We start from the raw sequence: 20,048 nt of genomic DNA, 5'->3' as shown, positions 1-20,048 counted from the left end.
GGGACACTTATCTTCCCCTTTTATGTTTGCTGAATTAGCATGGTCCACCCGCCCTGCCGAGGACAGCCTCGTCTCAGGTGTCTCCCTTCTCCCAGGTGACATGTAGCATGATTTGGGTGGACAGACGAGTACCATGGTCATATAGGTTTAGCATGATCTTTCTAATCTTCATTAGCATATGCAGGGTATGTGCTTTCATATGCATTTCTCACATAATGAAGCAAAGGTCACTCAGCAGACACAGTGGCCTCAGCAACTGAGAACTAGCAAGCTCACCACATGAGTGGCAGAACTATCCTGTCTTCACAAGACAGTTCTTCCACAATTTCAGGCACCAGAAGTGTTGGCCTTAGCAGCTCTTTGAAGGCCAGGCCTGCATTATTTGTTCCCTTGCGAGCGTTTGAGGCATTCCATTGAAGGCTTGGAGGGCCTTCTGCCCCTCATCAGGGAATTTACGGTCTGTATCTTACAGGGAACAGAAGGAAGGAGGAAACCAGGGAGAAGTGGAAGAACTCAGGAAAATGAGAAGTGGTGCAACAGGCACTGGGCATACTGTCACAGGAAGGCTGCATTTCTCTGCGTCTCGGAGGACAGACCCCTGGGGTCCAGGCAGCGGTGGGTGCACGGGGACAATCAGAGCCCCACACCCACAGCATCCATCCAGCCTAGTGACGGCTGAGAGGAGAAATCCAAGCCTCTACCTGTGGGGCCCATGCTGGCAGCGGCTGCTTGTATGGGGGGAATTGGACCCACAACATTATATGGTGTGGGGCTGGATATATGGGGAGATCAGATCTCCACACCCTTGGCCCATCCACTCCAGGACTGGGTGCTATGAGGAGAGAGTCCCACATCTACGAGAAGTATCCAGGCAGGGTCCAGGGAAGAAAGAGAGTCCTGCATCTACAAGGAGCACCCAGGTGGGACCCAGGAGAGAAGAAGAGTCCTTCCCATCTACATGGAGCATACAGGCAGGGTCCAGGGAAGAACGAGAGTCCTTCCCATCTACAAGGAGCATACAGGCAGGGTCCAGGGGAGAACGAGAGTCCTGCATCTACAAAGAGCATCCATTTGGGACCCAGGGGAGAAGGAGAGTCCTTCCCACCTACAAGGAGCATCCAGGCAGGGCCCAGGGGAGAACGAGAGTCCTTCCCATCTACAAGGAGCATCCAGGCAGGGCCCAGGGGAGAAGGAGAGTCCTTCCCATCTACAAGGAGCATCCAGGCAGGGTCCAGGGGAGAGAGAGAGTCCTGCATCTACAAGGAGCATCCATTTGAAACCCAGGGGAGAAGGAGAGTCCTTCCCACCTACAAGGAGCATCCAGGCAGGGTCCAGGGGAGAACGAGAGTCCTTCCCATCTACAAGGAGCATACAGGCAGGGTCCAGGGGAGAGAGAGAGTCCTGCATCTACAAAGAGCACCCATTTGCGACCCAGGGGAGAAGGAGAGTCCTTCCCACCTACAAGGAGCATCTAGGCAGGGCCCAGGGGAGAACGAGAGCTCTTCTCATCTGCAAGGAGCATCCAGGCAGGGCGCAGGCTGGGGGCAGATCAGAGCTCTGTGTCCATGGGGTCTGTCCAAGCCGTGCTCCGGGAGCTCATGTCCCCATCGCCCATGCAGACGCATACAGAGATGCCCCGGGCCCCGCAGGCTCCGGGGCTGGTGCACGGCGGACACCGGGGCGTGCGGTCACCCCGCCGGCGGGACGGGGGCGGGGTGGGAGGGGGTAGGTGACACGGTCAGGTCTCGGCGGCGGCGGTTCCCAAGGAGTTAAGGGCTGCCCCCGCCCCGTCCCCGCCCCGCCGGTGCCAGCGCTCGGGGCGGCGGAGGCGCAGCGCCGGGCCGCGGCGGGGGTCGGGGCTGCCGGGACATGAGCGCCGTGCTCCCCGCCGCGCCGCCTGCCCCGCGCCGCCGCCGCCGCCGCCGCCGCCGCCGCCGCTAGCATCGCCCCGGGGAAACCGGGGAGGGTGGGGGGGGGTGGGGGGGGGACGCGGGGAGGCGTCGCGGCGGGGAGGGGGTAGGGGGCTTGCGAGAGGCCCGGCCCGGGGATGTGAATGGCGCTGGGTGTGCTCGGCGGGACCGACATGGAGTGGGAGAAGCTGCCGCGGCGGCCCGGGGAAGGCGAAGGGGAGGCGGCCGGGCCCTGGCCGGGCTGCGGGCGGCTGCGGCCCTCCTCGTACCGGGCGCTGCGCAGCGCCGTCTCCACCCTGGCCCGCATCGACGACTTCTACTGCGAGAAGATAGGGGCCGGCTTCTTCTCCGAGGTTTTCAAGGTGTGTGGCGGGCGGGGGGGGGGGGGGGGGGGGGGAGCGGGGATGGCGGGGCCCCCCCCGAGGCATCCCGACGGTTTTTGGGCATCCCCCGAGGAGCGCGGCTCCCACGCAGGCAGGAGGTGCGGGGCATCCGGAGCCCCCCATCCCCGGCAGCAGGGCGAGGTCCGGGGGGTTGGTGTATGGGGGGGGGGGGGGGGGGGAGGATGCCGGTGAAGTTGGGGGGGACCTGGGGTGCCGGGGAGCCGCGTCCCCGCCGGGGATGTTGTTCCTCCATCCCTCCGTGCAGGGGGAGGGGAGCGCCGGCTGTGTTTACAGCTCCGGGAAGGCTGAGCGCTCCCGGGTGACAGCGGGGCCGCGGGGCGGGGGGGTGTCTGAGCACGGGTTGGGTGGCGGGCAGACCAGCCCCGGGGACCCCTGTCACAAGCCTGGAGCCCCGACACCCGCCGGGCCCGGGGTGTGCCTGTGGGCAGGGGATGCCGGCAACGCTTGCGGCCGGTCCGGGGTGATTTCCAGTGTTGCTGGGCCTGCTCCATCCTGCGCTGGGCAGGTAGATGTGCCGGGTGCCCCACGGGAGCCTCCCGAAGGTGACCGGGTGTGGGAGAGGGGTGTGATGCTGCAGAGCAGCTCTGGGGAAGGTCCCCAGCTGGGAGCCCGGAGCTACCTTTGTCCCCCGTCCTCTCTGGGACTGCGAGAGCAGGAACGCCCCGTGTGTGGCCCGCACCCTGGTTAGGGGTGCATGGGTGCTGGTGGGGAGCTCAAGGTCCCAACAGTGTGACAGAGGTGCCAGTGTGACAGTACCTTGCCAGCGCACACAGTACTGTGCTCTGCCCTGCTGCCACTGGCCACCTCTCCACGTTCGAGGGGAGGTGTGTGTGCATGTTGTTTTTGTTCTCAGCGTCACTCAAGGTGCCACAAGCCACTTGGGCAAGGACCGCCTTTAAGCCAAGCTTCTAGTGGCTTTGCCCCCTTCGAAGAGCAGCTTTGGTTTGGGCTGGACCCTCACCACCTCCCACAACAGTCGCTGGGGTCCCGGGCAGCGCTGTGCTGTGTCCCCTGTGCGGGACCACACTCCCATGTGCAGCACAATTGGACATCCACATTGCAGCAGGACCCTGGGGTCCCTCTCTGGCCCTGGTGCCATTCCCCCCTCAGCAGGGAGACCCCAGGCCCTGGCTCCTCTTCAGCCACATTAGAGGCGTCCTGCGAGGGGCTGTGGCAGGCATGCAGAGCCTCCTCTGTGCTCCCTCCTGCTCCTGCGGAGCCATGACCTCTCCACTGGCCAGGTTCCTGCTATTGATCTCTGGCTTGGAGCGCGCAGCAGCACCTTGGAGCAGAGGGAGGCATTTAATAATGTCAGGCGTGGATACGGCTCTTTAATAATGGATGCTCCCGTGTCTTGGCCAGGCCACAGTCTCCTTGCCTCGCTGTTTCTGTTTCCTCGGGCCCTGTGGGAGCCACAGAATGCTCCTTCTCCCACCCATTGTTCATGTTTTTGCGGGGACATCCATGTAGGATGTGGGGGAGCAGTGGAGGTTGGGGAGTGGGAGCGGGATTAGGCAGTAGGAGCTGACGCGTGTGGATGCCGGAGAGGAGGCAGAGGCAGGAGGGGGCCAGATGGGGCTTTGTGCTCGTGCAGTGGGTTGCGTCCAAGATCTCGGTAGGATGGTGGGGCAGGCCTGGGATCTGAGCTGGGGTTTGGCTGCCTGAGCTCATGAGGAGGATGGAGCTTGGCAGGGCAGCACAGGACCCGTTTTCCTCCCACCTCTCTTGTTCCTGCTGTTGCTTTGCATGGCCGTGGGCACTCGCGACTCCCTCCTCCATGTGGCTGCTGGGTCCTGCCTCATTCCAGCCTTGGTGGGCGTGGGGGACAGGGAGGGGACCTGGACATCTCTGCCCCTACGCAGGTGGCTCAGCCGTGGTGTGCAGCCAAGCCAGGGCCAGGCAGGGTGCTGGGGCTCGGGCGTCTGACGCTGCTCTCAGCATTAAAGCCAAAGTGCTCAGCGTGTCTGAGCCCCGGTGTCCCAAGCTCGCCCCTCAGTTGAACCTTATCCCGCTCCAGCCACTTCTCTTGGAAAAGCCGTCCAGAGCAAACAGGAGACACTGGCAATGGAAAGCTGCCTTTTTCACTGGGGGTTGTTCCCTGCCAATCCCCCACTGTGCTGCAGACTCGTACCATTTCCCTCTGAACAGCTGGTTCCCATTGCCTTTCCCTGTGCGATTTCAGAGGCACCAGGCCCACCCATTTTCTCGGGTACACGGACATAGCAGCGAGCAATACCCATCTTCAATAGACTGAGCAGATTGAGCTGGGTGTGTTTGTGACAGACATTTTCTCCAGCCCTGAAACCACTGTTGCATCTCTTCTCCGTATCCCTCTCTTACTTTCCCATGTGTGGTCTGCAGCAGATGCAGGGGCTCCGGGCAGCATCCTGGCTTCACTCTGCTGGGGGCTGTATCCAGAGGTCTCTGCTCATCCAACTCCGCACCTTATGCCCTGCTGTCACGCATCAGCAGCTCTTCTATATGCTTGGCCCAGCACCCCATTTCCATGGTGCTAGGGGGAGATTTAGTGGATCACAGCACAGACGGAGCTCGGGAGAGGGGTTCTAATGCCACTGCCAGCCACCAAAGTTTGAGATTTTTTATTTACTCCCAGTTTACCAGTGCCACTAATGACACAACTGCCTCCCTCTTATCTGCTGCCCTTCATCAGTGGACCTTGCCTTGTTTTACAAAGGAGGGTGGAGTGGCATGACACAGATGGGGAAACTAAGGCAGGCGGGGAGGAAGTGAATTTGCCGAGGTCAGCCAGCTGCGGCGATGCCGGGAGCAGCCCTGGCCCCGCTGTCGCCGCTCGGGAGCCCTGGGCGCTGGAAATGCATTGTGCTGACTAGCCAGGGACCTGCCAGCACCTCTCTTGCACTGTCACGGGGTGTACTCTGGGCTTTGCCGGCGACAGCTGGCAATGCCACGCCACTGGGTTGCAACGCCGGCGCTGCCCCGGCTCCTGGTGTGCCCATGGTGCCACTCCTGGGAGTGCGGGAGGTGAGGCTGCTGATGCTCAGGTGTAGATCGGGAGCAGGTGCTGCATGTCCTGCTCCTTTCGCTTGCCCGGAGGAAGTCTGTCTTGACCGATTCTGCCTTTTCCATGCGATGAGCAGGTTTTCCAGTCCCACCCAGTAAAGGACCTGTTGTGCGACTGGGATTCCCGTAAGCTCAGGCGCAGCTGCTGCGGGCGGCTGTGGGATTACCAGCAGCGTTGGTACCTCCCTTACCTGCCCTCCCATCTTTCCCCGCTGGGCTCTCCGGGGCGAGGGGTGCAGGATGATGTCCCTGCGTGACTGTGACTTGCCTGTGCCATGCTGGGGCAAGGGGACGTGCACAGTGTGGGGCCATGTGCAAGCCTGTCCTCAGGACAGGGGGAGAGGCTGCTGAGACCCCCCAGGTTTGGGGGTGGCGGGGAGGCTTCGCCCCGTGTCTAGACGGGAGCGCCGGCTGCGGGGAGGGAGCAGGCCGTCTGCTCTCTCTGATTAGCATGCTCTTTAAATAAGACTCTAATTTCCGCTGTTAAGAGAGCTCAGATCCCTTGTGCCCAGGCTGGGGCCGCAGCCAGCCCTGTCCCATCCCCCCAGCCCTGTGTGCTGGCAACAGATGGGTTGGGGACCGACACGCCACCGCACCCCGCATCAGACATGGGACCCCCATGACGCACCCAACCGAGGGGCCGTGTGGGGTGCTGGCGGGCATCACCAAGGGGTGAGGGCTTGCCTGGCTCCTGGGTGGAGGCCGGTGGCTTATGTTCCCCACCGGCACCCCGGCATGGCTGCCTGGCTGAGCTCAGCTCCGGGGAATGCGCTGGGATTCCTGGGCGCCATGCCAGAGCGTGGAGAGGCGAGGGGGGACGCCAGTCCTGCCCGGGGAGGTTCTCCCGCCTGCTGCCTTCCCTGGATGGCGGCAGGGAAAGAAACCCCCTTAGCGAGGGGCTGCGTCCGGCCTGGGGTCATGGCTTGCTCCCTCCTCTGCTACGCCTGCTTCTGGGGTGCTGGGCTGGTGCTAGCACCTGACTGGACTGGGTAAACTGGTGAATGCATGTGGGAGGCCGTTGGGAAGCCCAAGGAACTGTAACCCCTTCCTTGCCAGCCCGGGCAGGGTCTGTCCTGGAGCCACGGAACATGGAGGGGAGACAGCAAGCAAGCTCAGGGCGCTGGATGCCCTTGAGGAGGTTGTGTCCCATGTGCGTGGGGCTGGGGCTGTCCTGGGAGCCCCTGGAGCCCTCCCTGCACCGGGGACGGAGTCCTGGAGCAGAGCACTAGCACAGAGCCATGCTGGCTGGGGGCTCCTGGGGTCCCTGGGAGAAATCCCAGGGAAGGGGCTTTCACTGGACCTTCCCTCCCCCAGGCTGCCTCTCCCGCAGGATTAAGGCGTTAGACGCTGTGCGGCTGCACTCGGACCTGACCCAGCCTATTGCGATGGTAGGAGGCTGATTAACAAGGAATTAAGCCATGGGCACATCCCAGCTATTTGGGGCTGAGCCAGCGCCCGATGGGGGCTGCTCCCTGATGCAGGGATGCTGCTGCTGAGGGTGACCTGGCCAGCCCTACCATGTGTGGCCACCGAGTGCCAGCGCTGTGCGTGCCACCCAGCGTTCCCGTCGTGGGCACGTGGCGCCGGAGCCCGGCCGCCCGCAGCCATCCCGGCGGCACCCAGCCTGCCCGCGCCGTTGAGCCGACTCCTGGCGCCTGGCAGCTGCCGGTGCCAGCCAAACCGACCCAGCCAGTCCTGCCAGCCCCACACCCGGTGGGAAAGGAAGACGGCGCTGCTGCCGGGCGAGCTGGATTGGGAACACTGGGCTTTGCTGGGCAGCACCCAGCGCCGGGGGTTTGGCGAGGCTGGGGGGTCCTGCTGGCCTCGTCCGTGCTCTGGATCCCTTGGCCGTTGGCTCTGCAAGGAGCTGGAGGGGCAAAGGGAGACCTGGTCCACCCTGCTTTGGCCAGGGAGGTCCCCTCCTTAAAGCCTACACAGCCACCAATGCCAGGCTGGGAGCCCCGTTTCTGTGTCTGGTGCTGCCTCCAGCTGCCCCCCAGATGGGGATGGGGTGGAGGGGAGGCAGCGATGGTGGGGATGGGGTGGGGGTGCCCCTTGCCCTGCCCGCTGGTTCAGGTGTGGGTAGGGAGTCCCTGGGCACCGGGACTGGCAGCAGTGCTGGGCGCTGCAGGTGACAGGCTGGAGTGAGCAGGGTGGTGGGCACAGGGAGGACGTGGGGTGCCATTAGATGGGGAGCCCTGGGTGCACCCAGGGCTGGAGGAGCTGGAGGAGGTTTGTCCAGTGCTCAGTGAGGAGGAGGCGTGGAGAAACCCATCCTCCCTTCTCCCCAGGATGGGGACCCACGGTGGCAGGTGTCTGGGTTGTCCCCTCCTCGCTCCTCCAGGGTCCATCCTGATGTCTGCTGCCACATGGCCTCCGCCTGCGGGCCAGGGCTGCCGGCTGGCTGGCTGGAGGTGACACAGGTGTAACCAGAGCAGGTAGCTCACGGGCAGGTGCCTGCTGAATTATTCAGAGCCTCTCCCTGAACTCAACGAGCTGGTGGTGGCACAGCAGGGTCGGGTCACGTTGTTGCCTCTCACTTCCACTCTGCCTGGGACTGGTTTGGCCTTGGTGCACCAAAATATGTAGAAGGATCTTTAGAAAGCACTAATTTCCCCCCAGACCCTTTGGTGGGGAGGAGCTGCTGCCCATCCCCTGGGTAACTGGGTACTAGATGGGTCCCTATCTCAGCATGCGCCCCAGGAAAACTGCTTCCCAAAGCAATGCCAGCTGTGGAGTGGGAAGAGAGCCCCGGAGGGCCCAGCATGCCAGCCTTCCCCTGTTGTAATAGGGACAGGGACCAAGCTGCCAGCAGTATGGGGGGGCACTGAGGACCCTGCCTCCTGCCAGCCCCCCATGTTTTGCCCGGGGAGGCGATCCCCGAGGCGAGGGGGGGTGTGGGGCGGGCCAGGGGCTGGCACCGGCACAGCAGTTTCAACCAGCATCGACTAAAAAGGAGAAGAGCGGGGAGCTGACGGCAGCGCCGAGGAATGCCTGCGCCTCCGTGCACAGCTCGGTGTTTGCCGGGGGGCAGCTGGGATCCGCCGGGTTGTCCCCGCCACTGTCTGCTGCTCCGGGGGGGGGTCCCATCCCACCCCCAGCACCTCCTCAGAAAGGGACCCCCAGCACTGGTTCGGCTCCCCCCACCAGCACGGTGCTGGGGCAGGGGATCCCGTGCTTGTCCCTCACCCTGTATGCACCAGGGGGGGCTGCAGAAGGACGGGGGTGTCCGTGCTTGGCCATGCTCCCAGCTGCTGTTCCTGGCGGGGGACCAGACCCCCAGCTTGCATGACAGCGTCAGGCTGGGGCCAGCTAAATATACAACCTCATCCCAGCGCTGTGCCCCACCAGGCTGGGGTTGCGCACCAGGCCAGCATTGGCCACTCCAGGGCTGATTTGGGGGGCAATGTGCCCCCTCTATCCTCCATCCTATACTGGTAGGGTCTGGCCTGGGTTGTACTGACCCGAAAAAGCCCTCCCTGGTGCACCCCAGTCCTGCACAAGCCTTGGGGTTGCAGCTCGGAGGAGCTGCTGTTGCCTGTGCAGCGCAGCATGGTGGGGGGGACCACAACAAGTGAGGTGCCTTGGGGACAGTGGGGACGTGCATCGTCTGGACTGGGGGTCCTTGGGGTGCTGCTGTGCCGGGAGAGCCCTCCCAAAGCCCTAGCAGCCCCATACCTCGGGTGTGTGGGGTGCTCAGCTCCTACCTCTTGGGCTGGGGTGGGTGCTGGGTGCAGGCTGATGTGCGGGGGGGCTGCAGGGACACGTGTGGCTCAGTCTCCCTTGCACCCCTCCCCTCCAGGTGCGGCACCGCCAGTCAGGGCAGATCATGGTGCTGAAAATGAACAAGCTGACCAGCAACCGGGGCAACATGCTGCGGGAGGTGCAGCTGATGAACCGCCTCTCGCATCCCAACATCCTCAGGTAGGACCTGCTCCCCAGCTGCCATCGCCATTGTGCCCTTTTTTCCCCAGCCTGGGGAGTTTGGGCTACCGCTGGTGCTGGATGAGCTCCTGGGGCTGGTCCCCGCCGCGGTGACCCTCAGGTCCCCTCTGTCTTGCAGGTTCATGGGGGTATGTGTGCACCAGGGACAGCTGCATGCGCTGACAGAGGTGAGAGCGGGGCGACGGTCCTGAGTCTTGGGGTTCCTGCAGGCCTGGGGAGGGAACGGCGATACCTGTGGTGACACCTTCTCAGCCTATGGCATGCATGCAGAGCAAGGTCTGCTGAGGGCCTGTGCTGTGGGGTGTTTGGAGGATGTGCTGGGATGAGAGAGAAGGCATCCAGCATTATGGTGGGGAGAGGGGAGGTGTGCAGTGATGCGATAGCACAGCTTTTCCCATCAGTACATCAATGGTGGGAACCTGGAGCAGCTGCTGGACAGCCCTGTGCCTCTCTCCTGGTCCATGCGTGTCAAGCTGGCCCTCGACATCGCCCGTGGCCTGCGCTACCTGCACTCCAAGGGCATCTTCCACCGCGACCTCACCTCCAAGGTATGGGATGCTCCAAGGCATCCCATTGCCCTCGTTGTCCCATACCCACGTTGCTGTCCCAGGCATGGCCGGCTGGGCAGTAGGAGGGAGGCTGTGCTGCGCCGGGGCATCCTGGTAGTGATGGCTGGTGAGGCAGGGTTGGTGTGGTCGGTGTGACAGGGGTCCTCTTGTGCCCCCAGAACTGCCTGGTGCGCTGCGAGGCCATCGGCTACACAGCTGTAGTAGGTGACTTTGGCTTGGCGGAGAAGATCCCCACCTACAGGTGCGTGGGCAGTGTCCATCCCCATCCCTGGAGTGGGGGTTTCCAGCCCACTTGGAGCAGGAGATGGGGAGGGATGGATATTTAGGGTGCAGCTAGAAGGGCAGGGATGGGGGGCAGCGGGGGCGGTCCGCAGTGGTGGGGTCTCGGGGGCGGATGGACATATTTGGGGCTGGCTAGGAGGGGATGGAGACGGGGGTGGCGTGGGTGGGGAGAGATGAGGTTGTGGGATGCAAGGAGGAGGCTTAGCCCAGGAAGGGAGTTGGAGATGGTGATTCGGGAGGATGGGAGGTGGGAAAGGGGCAGGAAGCTGTGGGCAGCCCCTGATGTCCCACCATGTTCCCCAGCGAGGGCAGCGAGAAGGAGCCACTGGCCGTGGTGGGCTCCCCATACTGGATGGCGCCCGAGGTGCTGCGAGGGGAGATCTACAATGAGAAGGTGAGGCCCCATGGCTGCCATATGTGGGGCTTTATCCGAGCTTGTGATGCTGGCAGCTTGCAGGATTTGTGGCCCCAGGGGCGGTGGGGCACACCAAGGGAAGGATCTGGGCATCCCTCAGGTGGCAAGGTGGCAGGGCCACCGGTGTGGCTCTGTGGGATGGAGGGTGGCTGTGGGTTCACAGGAGGGTGGGCATGTTGCCTTGGGGCTGCGGGCTTCCCCCAAGTGACTCCCTGCTCTCTGCAGGCTGATGTGTTCGCGTATGGCATCATCCTGTGCGAGATCATCGCTCGCATCCCTGCTGACCCTGACTACCTGCCCCGCACTGAGGTGACTCCCTGGGATGAGGATGGGGACGGGGACGGGGAGGGAGGGCAGCAGCACCATGTCTGAGACTGCTTCCCCAAATGAGGGGGACCATCCTCCCATGCTGGGCAGAGCCCCGTGTGCAGCAGCTGCCCCACATCTCGGGACAGGGGTGCTGTGTCCCAAATGTCTCCTGGCAGCAAGAGCGGCTCCACAGGGAGGAATGCGCTCTACCTGTCCTTGGAGCCCAGAGGCAGCCTGGGTGGGAGAAGGGGATGGTAGCATTCAGGCAGAGAGAAGGAGGGGTTTGCGTCCCAACTTGGGGTGACCCCAGGGTCCCCTCTTGCTGTGCCCCAGCCAGGGTACTGCCAGGTCTGCAGCCCTGAGTGTCACGCAGTCAGTGCGGGGAGGCGGGGGACAGGCCGCCCCAGATCCCCCAGGACATATGGTGCCCCAGTGCGCCCAGCCTCACTTCTCCTCCTTTTCCTGGCACAGGATTTTGGCCTGGACATTGCCACTTTCCGCACCATGGTGGAAATTGACTGCCCGACAACCTTCCTCCAGCTCGCTTTCCACTGCTGCAGTGTGAGCATCCCCACCTCAGCCGGGGGGGGGGGTGGGGTGGGCAGCCCTGCCTGCGCTGGGGGAGAGGCGGGCAGCTGCCTTTGCTGGGCAAGGCTCTCTGGGGTGCTGGGGGGGACACAGAGCTCACCGATAACCCCTCCTGCCCGCAGATGGAGCCCACCTCCCGCCCCTCGTTCCTGGAAATCACGCAGTGCCTGGAGGGTGTCCTGCAGCACCATCCGGGTCCTGAGGGGACTGGGGCCATCCTCTTCGGTGTCGGGGAGAGCCTGCCCACGCCTGGGACGGCGGCCACGCTCAACGGTACGTGAGCACCCTGGGGACAGGCCACAGGAGGGATGCAAGGAGTGGGGGATGTGGAGTGTCCCATCCTACCCCGGTATCCGTAGGGGAAGGAGACGGGGGTTTGCATGAGGTCTGCAGGATGGGGCCAGTCACTGTCACTCCCCTGGGGCGTACCCCTGGCTTGATGGGCGCCCGGCACCCCCTGGCACCCCGCACCCAGAGCTGTGGGTGGCTGGTGACGCACTCTTGTGCCCGTGCCCAGGGGTAGCCGGGAGGGCGACTGGCCGCGCTGAGCAGTCGCCCCTGCGCGAGTTGGGGACCCAGCACCTGCAGCCGGACCAGCGCCTGTCCCGCAGCCAGTCCGACATGTTCCCCCCTAAATCGCCCGCCCTGCTGCGGCCACCAGAGCCTCATGGCGGAGCCAGGACCAAGGAGGCCTCCCCCCGCGTCAACCCCTTCTCCCAGCGCGAGGACCTGAAGGGGGGCAAGATCAAGCTCTTTGACACGCCGAGCAAGTCGGTCATCTCGCTCACCTTCGACCTGCCGCCCCCCGCCCCCCTCCAGCTCAGCACCCCCGTGACACCCGAGCCCACCGTGGAGGTGCAGTGTGACTTCTCGGCCCCCACAGCCACACCCCGCAAGTGCCACTCGCTGCCCGCCTCCCCCGAGCTGCCCCACCGGGGGGGCCTGGCGCTGGGTGTGGGGTCCCCCCATCCCGAAGACGACCCCCAGCCCCCTGCCCTCCTCCCGCCCCCGGTTTGGGGACGAGCCTCCCCTTCCAGCCCCAGGGCAGAGGAGCAGATGGACTGCGTCCTCGACAGCCCCGAGCCGCTACAGCCCCCACCACCACCCCCCAACAGCAACTTCATCCGCACGGCATCGTCTGGTGCCCGACCCTGGCAGCCGGAGCCCCGAGCCCCCAACGGGCTCCTCTTCAACAACAACCATGTGGTGGTCAGCAAACCCCTGTCTTGGGACAGCGGGCTGGAGCACAGCTTCTCCGAGCTAAGCATCCCCTGTGAGATGGCGCTGGAGCGGACGGAGCGCACAGCCATGCTGCCCGGGCACAGCTCCGTCACTGTGCTGGAGCAGGACGAGGTGCTGCCCTGCCCCAGCTGCTGCCTGGGTCCCTTCAGCTTCACCTCCCTCTGCCGCCGGCCGGCACCCAGCCCGCCCCGCTACCAGAACCTCAACTGTGAGGCCAAGAGCTTCTGCCACGACCGCGGCGACCACCAGAAAGCCTTGGGGCCGGTGCTGGCAGAGCCCAGCCTGAAGCTGCCGGAGGCGCAGTCCTAGTGCCGGGGATCCCTGGGGAGCAGGGCTGCGTCCGGCCGCCTCTCGGACCCCCTGCCCACAGAAGCAGGAGCCCGGTACATCCCTGTGGTCTGTCCTCACTCCGGTGGCTGCAGTGGCTGCCATGGCACTGCCCAGGCGCCTGAGTGCTCATCCCACTGGGATTAGCCTCAAGGGGTCTGTGGGGAGCCCCCAGGGTGGGCTGGGTCCCTGCTGGGGACTGAAGTGCAATAACACCCCTGCCCTGCGCACGCTCCAGCGCTGCGCCAAGCGGCAGGGCTGCTCCCCCGTGGGACCCCCTGGGCTCAAACCTTGGGTGCAGGACCCCCCTTTGCGGGCTCTCACAGGGGGGTGTGCAATGACCCTGCTCCCCCAGGAGAACTGGGAGCCCCCCCGTGGCCCCCCAGGCCAGGGGATGAGCAGGTTTGGGCTGGGGGCAGAGGGGTCAGTGTGTGTCTATGTGTGTTTTGGGGATACTGTGGGGCTGGTGGGTGTCCCTGTGCTTCCTCACAAGCTTGGGGAGCGGAGTCGGTCCCTCCCTGGGCTGGGAGAGGGGCGATGCCCATGGGGAAGTGCACAAGAGAGGATTGATTAGCCAGCGCTGGGGTTGCCCTTGCCCACCCGCTGCCAAGGGCTGGTTGCTGAGCTGGCACGGCGCCTTGCGTCCCCCCGGCACACAGGGGCAGGAGCAGGGTGCCATTCTGGCACCGGCGGCGGGTGAAGGGGCTAATGGGGATTGTGGCCAGGCTGCCTGGCCTCTGGCAAGGGTGGGAGCCGGCTTTCCTCCCTCCCGCACAATGCACTGGTGAATGCCGAACTCTTGTGTTTTTTATTATTAATAATAATTGCTAGTAATATATACCCGGCTTATTTAAAGTGTTCAATAAAATTTGAATGTCTTAGCGACTCAGGCTGCCACTTCTGTTTCTTGGATGCAGGTCAGACCCGGAGGGGATCCCCGGCCCCAAAAGGTTGCACAGTCTTGCCTGGGGCTTCTGGGGAGCCCCTCAAGGACCACAAGCCAGACTGGCTCAGGCCAAGATCTCGATGCCCCCAAAGTGGCCATCTCAGTTGAAATGGCTTCAGTTAAATTCCCATTTATTATTTAGGTTCTTTGGGTTCGTGCTCTTGGGTCTGTGTTTGCAGTGGTACACAAGGAAGCAAAGAGCAGACAAGTTGTGTCTCTTTATTGCTACAAAGTGGGTTCAGACAGCAGATGGGAGAGAGGAGTGACATGTGCCACCTCCAAAAAGCCTGCCTTTAACACCCTTTAGCTCTTCAAGCAAGCTAATTCACATAGCAATTAATCAACTATATATGGCACACACGACCTCGTAATAAACTGAGAGCGTCTTTGCCTGGTTGAACATGACTTCCTCTGCTCTTTGTCTGGTTGCAGTGTTACATCAGGGCTATTTTGCTTAATCTTTGCATGCGCCACGTGTGTGGTAACTATTTAAAATCCTGATGACTTGTCTCGCAAAGCGTCAGTCCACTGCACGTGCCAGAGTTGCTTTTGCTTTTGAAAGGCGCCATCGCATCATACAATCCTAAGGGTCATTGCTCTACTTTCTAATTAGCACCAAAAAAAAACAAAAACCCAACCGCGAGCACAGGTGCTGGCAGGTTCAGGCACAGCTTCCTCCTTGGGCGCCGAGGCAGTTTCTTGCTGGGTTGCCTGAAAGCCGAGGCCAAGCTGCTCCTGGGATGGGGCCAGGCAGAAGGTCCCTGCGGTGGGGAGGGGACCTGGCCAGCTGTGGGGCTGTGGCGTCCCCAGCTCCCACGTCCTCGCCTCCCAGCAGCGCAGTTGGCTCCGTGCTGGGGATTGTTGCATGGCTGAAGGGCTTGCTCTGCTCTGCGTCCGGGTCCGGGCATCCCCAGGTGGACCCAGCGGACCCTGTGCAGGTGTGGGGCTGGGATGTGGGACCCGTACTGCTCTGCTGAAGCGCATCAGCTGGGGGGGGAAACGGCCACTGCCGCCTCCCGCAGTTTGCGCGATGCCTGAGCATCGCTGGGAAGGACCTGGGCAGCCTGAGGGCAGGGGTCTGAGAGAGGGAAGTGTTTCACTTGCGTGGATAGGACATGCCGGGCAGGGGTGCAGCAAGGCTGAGGTGGAGGCGGTGCGGGGTGCAGGTGCTGCAAGGGAAGGCGGGGGATGAGAGTGAGGTGCTGCCCAGCCTCCACTGCACGCAGCGGGGCTGGGAAGGCAGCTTGCAAAGGGGTTTCCCCCATCTTGCCCCTTTGCTGCACCGCACCTTGGGGGTGTCTCTTGAGCTACTGCAGACGAGGGGCTGCCATGACAGCAAAGGGATGGAGGCAGGCTCCATCCGACACATCCCCTTCCATGGGAGGGGGTCAGCATGCCCCAGGCAGAGGCCCGGGCTCCCCGCTGTCCTCCGCGCATACCCCACAGTCCCCACGCACCCCAGGGCTCGCAGCAGAGCCTGGCATGGGCACACTCACCGCAGCCATGCCGGGGCCAGCGGCCATCATCATATGAAAGGGGCGCTCGGCCCCACCGCCTTCTCACAGATCCAGAAGTGCAGGTCTTCGGGACCAGCGCACTGGGCAGCTTTGATGTTCCCGCGGCTTATTATGGCACAGGACCCATTCGACTTCGCCTGCCACGGCCTGGATGGGGAAACAACACATCAGGGGGCCACCATCGACATGTCCACCATTCCCTACCGAGGCAGCCAGGGCTGCTGAGGGCTGCCTCTTGCATGCTCGCAGGGGAGGGGTTGAATGCTGCAGTCAAAGACTGCAAATGCAGTCATACCCCAGTCCTCCCCTACTGATTTCACAGGCCGAAGCCTCAGCTGATGCATCCCTGCCCTTCCTGGGGCAGGCTGAGAAAACCCTCTGCAAAAGGTTTTCATCCCTTGCGACTCCCCTGAGCTTCCTCCCTGCTTGAGTCTCAGCCTCGCTGCTGGGGCATATTTCATCCCCGCAGCGCCTGGCAGTGGGGGGAGCCCGGTCCTCCCCGAGAGCGTGTGGATGGACGGAGGGGCTGCCCTGGGACATGGTGGGGTGCAGCCCCCCAGAGCGGGGCTGAGGATGGAGGCACCGGCAGCGGGCAGGGGCTGAGCACCCGGTACCCAGCCAGATGGGTCTGTTCCTCCCCACTGCTCTCAGACACCACAAGAGGAAGCCGTGGCGAGCCGGGGAGGGGGTGCACGTGGCGGGGAGGAGCCCCGGGACCCTTTGCGGGCGGCAAGGCTCAATTTCCCCTCAAGGAGGGACCAAGGAGGCACGTGGGGGATAGATAGAGGTGGTGCTCGAACGCTTTGTCTAGACCCCAAATAAACCCTGTGGTTTCTTTTGTCCTCTTTCGCTGCCTCCGGCTCGTGCATGCCCTGCACGTGCCCCACCTGAGCCTCGGCTTTCCGTTTGCACAGCCTCTGAGCATCTCGTCGCACCACTGCACCCGCCTCCCCTCGGCCTCAGCTGCTTTCATGCTCTTTGTTGCCCAGTGCTTGTGCCTGGGACTGGGTACCGCTGGGATTTAAAATGCTTCCTAAAGCCATGCTGGAGGAGAGAGGGTTTTGGGAAGAGGCTGTGCTGCTGGGTACCTTTCATAAAGGGAGCCGTCCACCCAAAACCAGGCATCCGAGACTCCCTCGTCTTCTGCGTCCCCTTCATCCAGCCAGCCATAGTCATACCAGGGGAAGCTGCTCTTCTGCAGCCCGATCCAGTATGGGATGTCTGCATTCTTCAGGAAGGCCTGGGGAAGGAGGAAAAGGGCCTTTTAGTGGCTTTTCCATGGTACCTATGTGCTGCAGCGTTTGCTGGGGGTGGTCATCTCCCCAAGGAGCCCCTGAGGCTGGAGATCCTTGGGGCAGGACAGCTGAGCAGCTCTGGTGCCCTCCTCCAGCTTGGGAAGCATCCAGGGGTGCCGGAGGCTCTCTGCCCCATGTCCACCACATCCAGAGATCAGCCTCGCACCCTCCAATGTTTTGGCAAACCAGGGGCCCCCAGAATGGTGCTGGCCCACCTGGGGAGGCCAGGGCTGGATGCACCAGCCCTTTCCCTCAGCTCCCCCAGCACCCTACCGGCACGGTCCAGCGACTCCAGGATTTGGTGACCAGGAGCTGAGAATATTTCTTCTCGCACTCATCTCTGCTGTCCTCCCAGGTCTTCTTCTCCGACGAGATGAAGAGGCATTTGCCCCTGTACATCAGCCAGCCTGAAGGGCAGCAATCTGGGGGCAGGGGCATGGCTCAGGTCTTTGCTCAGCCACAGATGCCCTGGGGGGGACTGGGAACAGCCCCACATCTTCCCAGCGGACATCACAGGCTCAGCCTCTGCTCCAGGCATAGCGTTGACAGGACAAGAGGTAACGGGCACAAACTTGAACATAGGAAGTTCCATCTAAACATGAGGAGGAACTTCTTTCCTTGAGGGTGGCAGAGCCCTGGCACAGGCTGCCCAGAGAGGTGGGGGAGTCTCCGTCTCTGGAGACATTCCAAACCCGCCTGGACGTGTTCCTGTGCAACCTGCTCTGGGTGACCCTGCTCTGGCAGGGGGTTGGACTAGATGATCTCCAGAGGTCCCTTCCAACCCCCACTATTCTGTGATTCAGCCTTTGGACCAACCTGTCCCCACCATGTGGCCAAAAAAGCCAGTGCACCTCCGCACTGCACCTGTGGAGGGGTGCCAGCTCCCTGGGGTACCCCGTCCCTGCTCCACCATTGCCCTACCTATAGCCGTGCAGGAGCGCAGGATGGCCACAGTGCTCTCGCTGTTATTAAGCTTCCCCTGCACCTCCTGCATCTCCTTCTCCGTCTTCCCCAGGACGCCCGTGAGGTGCTTCAGCTCGGCGCTCAGGCTCCCCAGCTCCAGCTGGCTGCCGTTGCCCTCCCGCCAGGCTCGCTGCAGCTCCGCTCTGGCCCACTCCAGCTCCAGCCGCATCTGCTCCAGGCTCTGCTCCCGGGCACTCACCTCCTGCGAGAGGCGGCCCCGCTCGGCCTCGTACTCACGGGAGGTGTCCTGCAGGCTGCGGGTGACCTGCCAGTCTGGGGACAGGGTGGGTGAGCTGGGACAGCAGGCCCAGCTACATCCCCCCTGGGCAGGGGGACATGGGACTGACCCTCCTTGGGGGGTAGGATGGGCAGGGCAAGGCAGGGAGGTGTCCATGCTGGATGGGAAAGGATGGGAGAGACATGGCAGGAAAGGGGCTGGGCAGGACCTGGCAGGGGAGAGCAGGGCAAGGCAGGACAAGGTGTAGGAACAGACTGGGCAGGGCAGGGGCACGGAGGGAGGGTGCAGCAATTCAAGGCTGGGAAACGCCTGGAAGGGAAGGAAGGGGAGCAGAAATGGAGAATGAGGTGGGAAAGATGGGTGATGGGAGGCAAGGGAGGCACCCATGGTGTGCGAGGGATACAGGCCAGCTTGCGGCAGACAGAGCAGAGGGACCCAGCCATGAGCATGGTGCGTGGACATGCCTCTCTTCACCCCCCCACGCTTCTCACCCATGGCACCCACCCCAGCCCAGCTGCCTCCCTCTCCCCATGCTGCCCAGCCACCCCCAGCCCCAGAAGTGCCTACCCCACCCCTGACTCACAACAAGCCCCCAGGGCCACAGTGGCCACCAGCAGCAGCAGGCAGGTTACCATCAGCCCCACAGGGATGCACCACCGCCAGGACCAGCGCCCTGTAAGACACAACCAACCGGAGGCATCACCTGGCGAGCTGGGAAACCCCTGGCAGCCCCCAGACCTCCCGCCTGCGGGCAGCGAAATGGCAGCGTGGTGGCACAGGTGGCACAGTGTGGGCGCTTCCTCTCTTCAAGGATGGCAACGGGAGTACCCCGAAATGCCACCCACTCCCCGTGCCAGGACCTCCCCGGGTCCCCTGGGCTCCAACTGAGAACTCACCTGTGCTGGGCTGGGCCCCGTCCCCGTCCTGCCCCGTCGGCTCCGGCTGCATGTTCTCGTAGGGGCTCTCCGCCTCATCCATGCCAAGGGCTGTTGGAGGAAGGCAGGAGAGAGCGGCTGAGCCCACCAGGCTGGGCATGGCAGGGGCAGTGTGGCAGGGTGCTGTGGGCTCTCACCTGCCTCCAGCGCCTGGCTGGCCATGCTCCGGCCCCCCATCACCTTGGCAAACCTCAGGTCAGCATAAACCATGCTCTGGGCCATGTGGGCAAGCGCTGGGCAATCCCCGAGACCTGCTGACTCCCACCCTGCCCTCAGGATGCCTTTCCAGGATGGTCCTGCTCACTGGCGATTGCGTCGTCTCTCAGGGGTGCAAAGGAGAAGTGTGGCAGTGTCTGCAGAAGCAGAAGTTTGCTCTGAGATGTAGCAGATGGGACCAGCGAGGCACAGCTGTGGGGACCAGCACCGTCTTATTGGTCCCAGCACCACTGGCCCGTCCCCTCCCACGTCCTGAAAGTGCTCATGGTCCCCCTGGGCCAGCACGGAGCCAAGGCATCATGGCCTGAGGTCAGGGCAGTGACAAACCAAGGATGGACCCAAATCTCTGGGCCAGCAGAAAGCTAGGGGAGAGCAGGGCCAGCCTGGACACAGGAGAACATTGCCCTGGGGACAGCCCTGGGGAGGGCTGGAGCTCTTCACGGATGCAGATTTCCCCTCCTGACCTCTGGTATTGGGAATTCCCCAATGGTGTAGCTTGTGTCGCTGCCTCGTCCTCTCCCTGGTCTCCTCCTGGAAGACCCCGGCTTTAGCACCGCTCCAAAGCCTGCCAGAGATCTGCACAGAGCAATGACACCCACTTTGCCTTCTCTTCCCCAGACTACAACCCCAGCACTCACAGCGTCTCCTCCTCAGTCCCAGCCCCCATCCCCTCAGCATCTCAGAGGTCTCTACTGAACTGCATCCAGAGGAAGGCAGGGTTCGGAAGGGGCACTGAGTTGGGGACCAGCTGGGCACATCTGGACACAGCCAGTTCCTAGGACAGGACTGGGGGTGTGCAGCGGTACTGGGGGAGCACAGCATTGCAAGGCCACTCTCCATCACATCTGCAAGAGCAGAGGAAGTCCTCCATCACCGGAGAAAGGCAAAAATCACAGCCAGATTCA

The 20,048-nt window shown here is 63.2% G+C and overlaps 2 protein-coding genes across 3 annotated transcripts; one reads left to right on the top strand and one right to left on the bottom strand.

Moving 5' to 3' along the window:
• The first annotated feature begins 1,828 nt into the window (after positions 1-1,828).
• Positions 1,829-13,918, top strand: TESK1 (testis associated actin remodelling kinase 1). The gene is made up of 10 exons (XM_063320240.1): positions 1,829-2,272; positions 9,159-9,280; positions 9,420-9,468; positions 9,703-9,849; positions 10,029-10,111; positions 10,456-10,546; positions 10,793-10,876; positions 11,348-11,437; positions 11,587-11,737; positions 11,982-13,918. Exons 1-10 carry the CDS (start codon positions 2,054-2,056, stop codon positions 13,013-13,015), a joined length of 2,070 nt encoding a protein of 689 aa, XP_063176310.1. The 5' UTR covers positions 1,829-2,053; the 3' UTR covers positions 13,016-13,918.
• An 82-nt stretch (positions 13,919-14,000) lies between these two features.
• CD72 (CD72 molecule) lies at positions 14,001-19,238 on the bottom strand. Of its 2 annotated transcripts, XM_063320241.1 has the most exons (8): positions 19,065-19,238; positions 18,889-18,978; positions 18,576-18,665; positions 17,713-18,027; positions 17,065-17,213; positions 16,585-16,736; positions 15,476-15,643; positions 14,001-15,148 (listed from the first exon to the last, which is right to left on the bottom strand). In XM_063320241.1, exons 1-7 carry the CDS (start codon positions 19,147-19,149, stop codon positions 15,505-15,507), a joined length of 1,020 nt encoding a protein of 339 aa, XP_063176311.1. In that variant the 5' UTR covers positions 19,150-19,238; the 3' UTR covers positions 14,001-15,148; positions 15,476-15,504. The 2 variants fall into 2 exon arrangements, with proteins under 2 accessions (XP_063176311.1, XP_063176312.1); XM_063320242.1 differs by lacking the exon at positions 18,576-18,665.
• Between the last annotated feature and the right edge of the window lie 810 nt (positions 19,239-20,048).

Source organism: Chroicocephalus ridibundus, chromosome Z (assembly GCF_963924245.1).
Source record: "Chroicocephalus ridibundus chromosome Z, bChrRid1.1, whole genome shotgun sequence".
NCBI lineage: Eukaryota > Metazoa > Chordata > Aves > Charadriiformes > Laridae > Chroicocephalus > Chroicocephalus ridibundus.
This window is presented reverse-complemented; position numbering and strand designations above follow the sequence as displayed.

What these genes read in the sequence shown, in the direction of transcription:
- TESK1 (XM_063320240.1), top strand. Translation starts at nt 2,054, where the DNA reads ATGGCGCTGGGTGTGCTCGGCGGGACCGACATGGAGTGGGAGAAGCTG. An exon ending in TCGCTTTCCACTGCTGCAGT is followed by an intron (nt 11,438 to 11,586) that starts GTGAGCATCCCC and finishes TCCTGCCCGCAG; the next exon opens with ATGGAGCCCACCTCCCGCCC. An exon ending in GACGGCGGCCACGCTCAACG is followed by an intron (nt 11,738 to 11,981) that starts GTACGTGAGCAC and finishes GCCCGTGCCCAG; the next exon opens with GGGTAGCCGGGAGGGCGACT.
- CD72 (XM_063320241.1), bottom strand. Translation starts at nt 19,149, where the DNA reads ATGGCCCAGAGCATGGTTTATGCTGACCTGAGGTTTGCCAAGGTGATG. An exon ending in CGGGGCCCAGCCCAGCACAG is followed by an intron (nt 18,666 to 18,888) that starts GTGAGTTCTCAG and finishes TGTGTCTTACAG; the next exon opens with GGCGCTGGTCCTGGCGGTGG. An exon ending in TGTGGCCCTGGGGGCTTGTT is followed by an intron (nt 18,028 to 18,575) that starts GTGAGTCAGGGG and finishes CCCTGTCCCCAG; the next exon opens with ACTGGCAGGTCACCCGCAGC.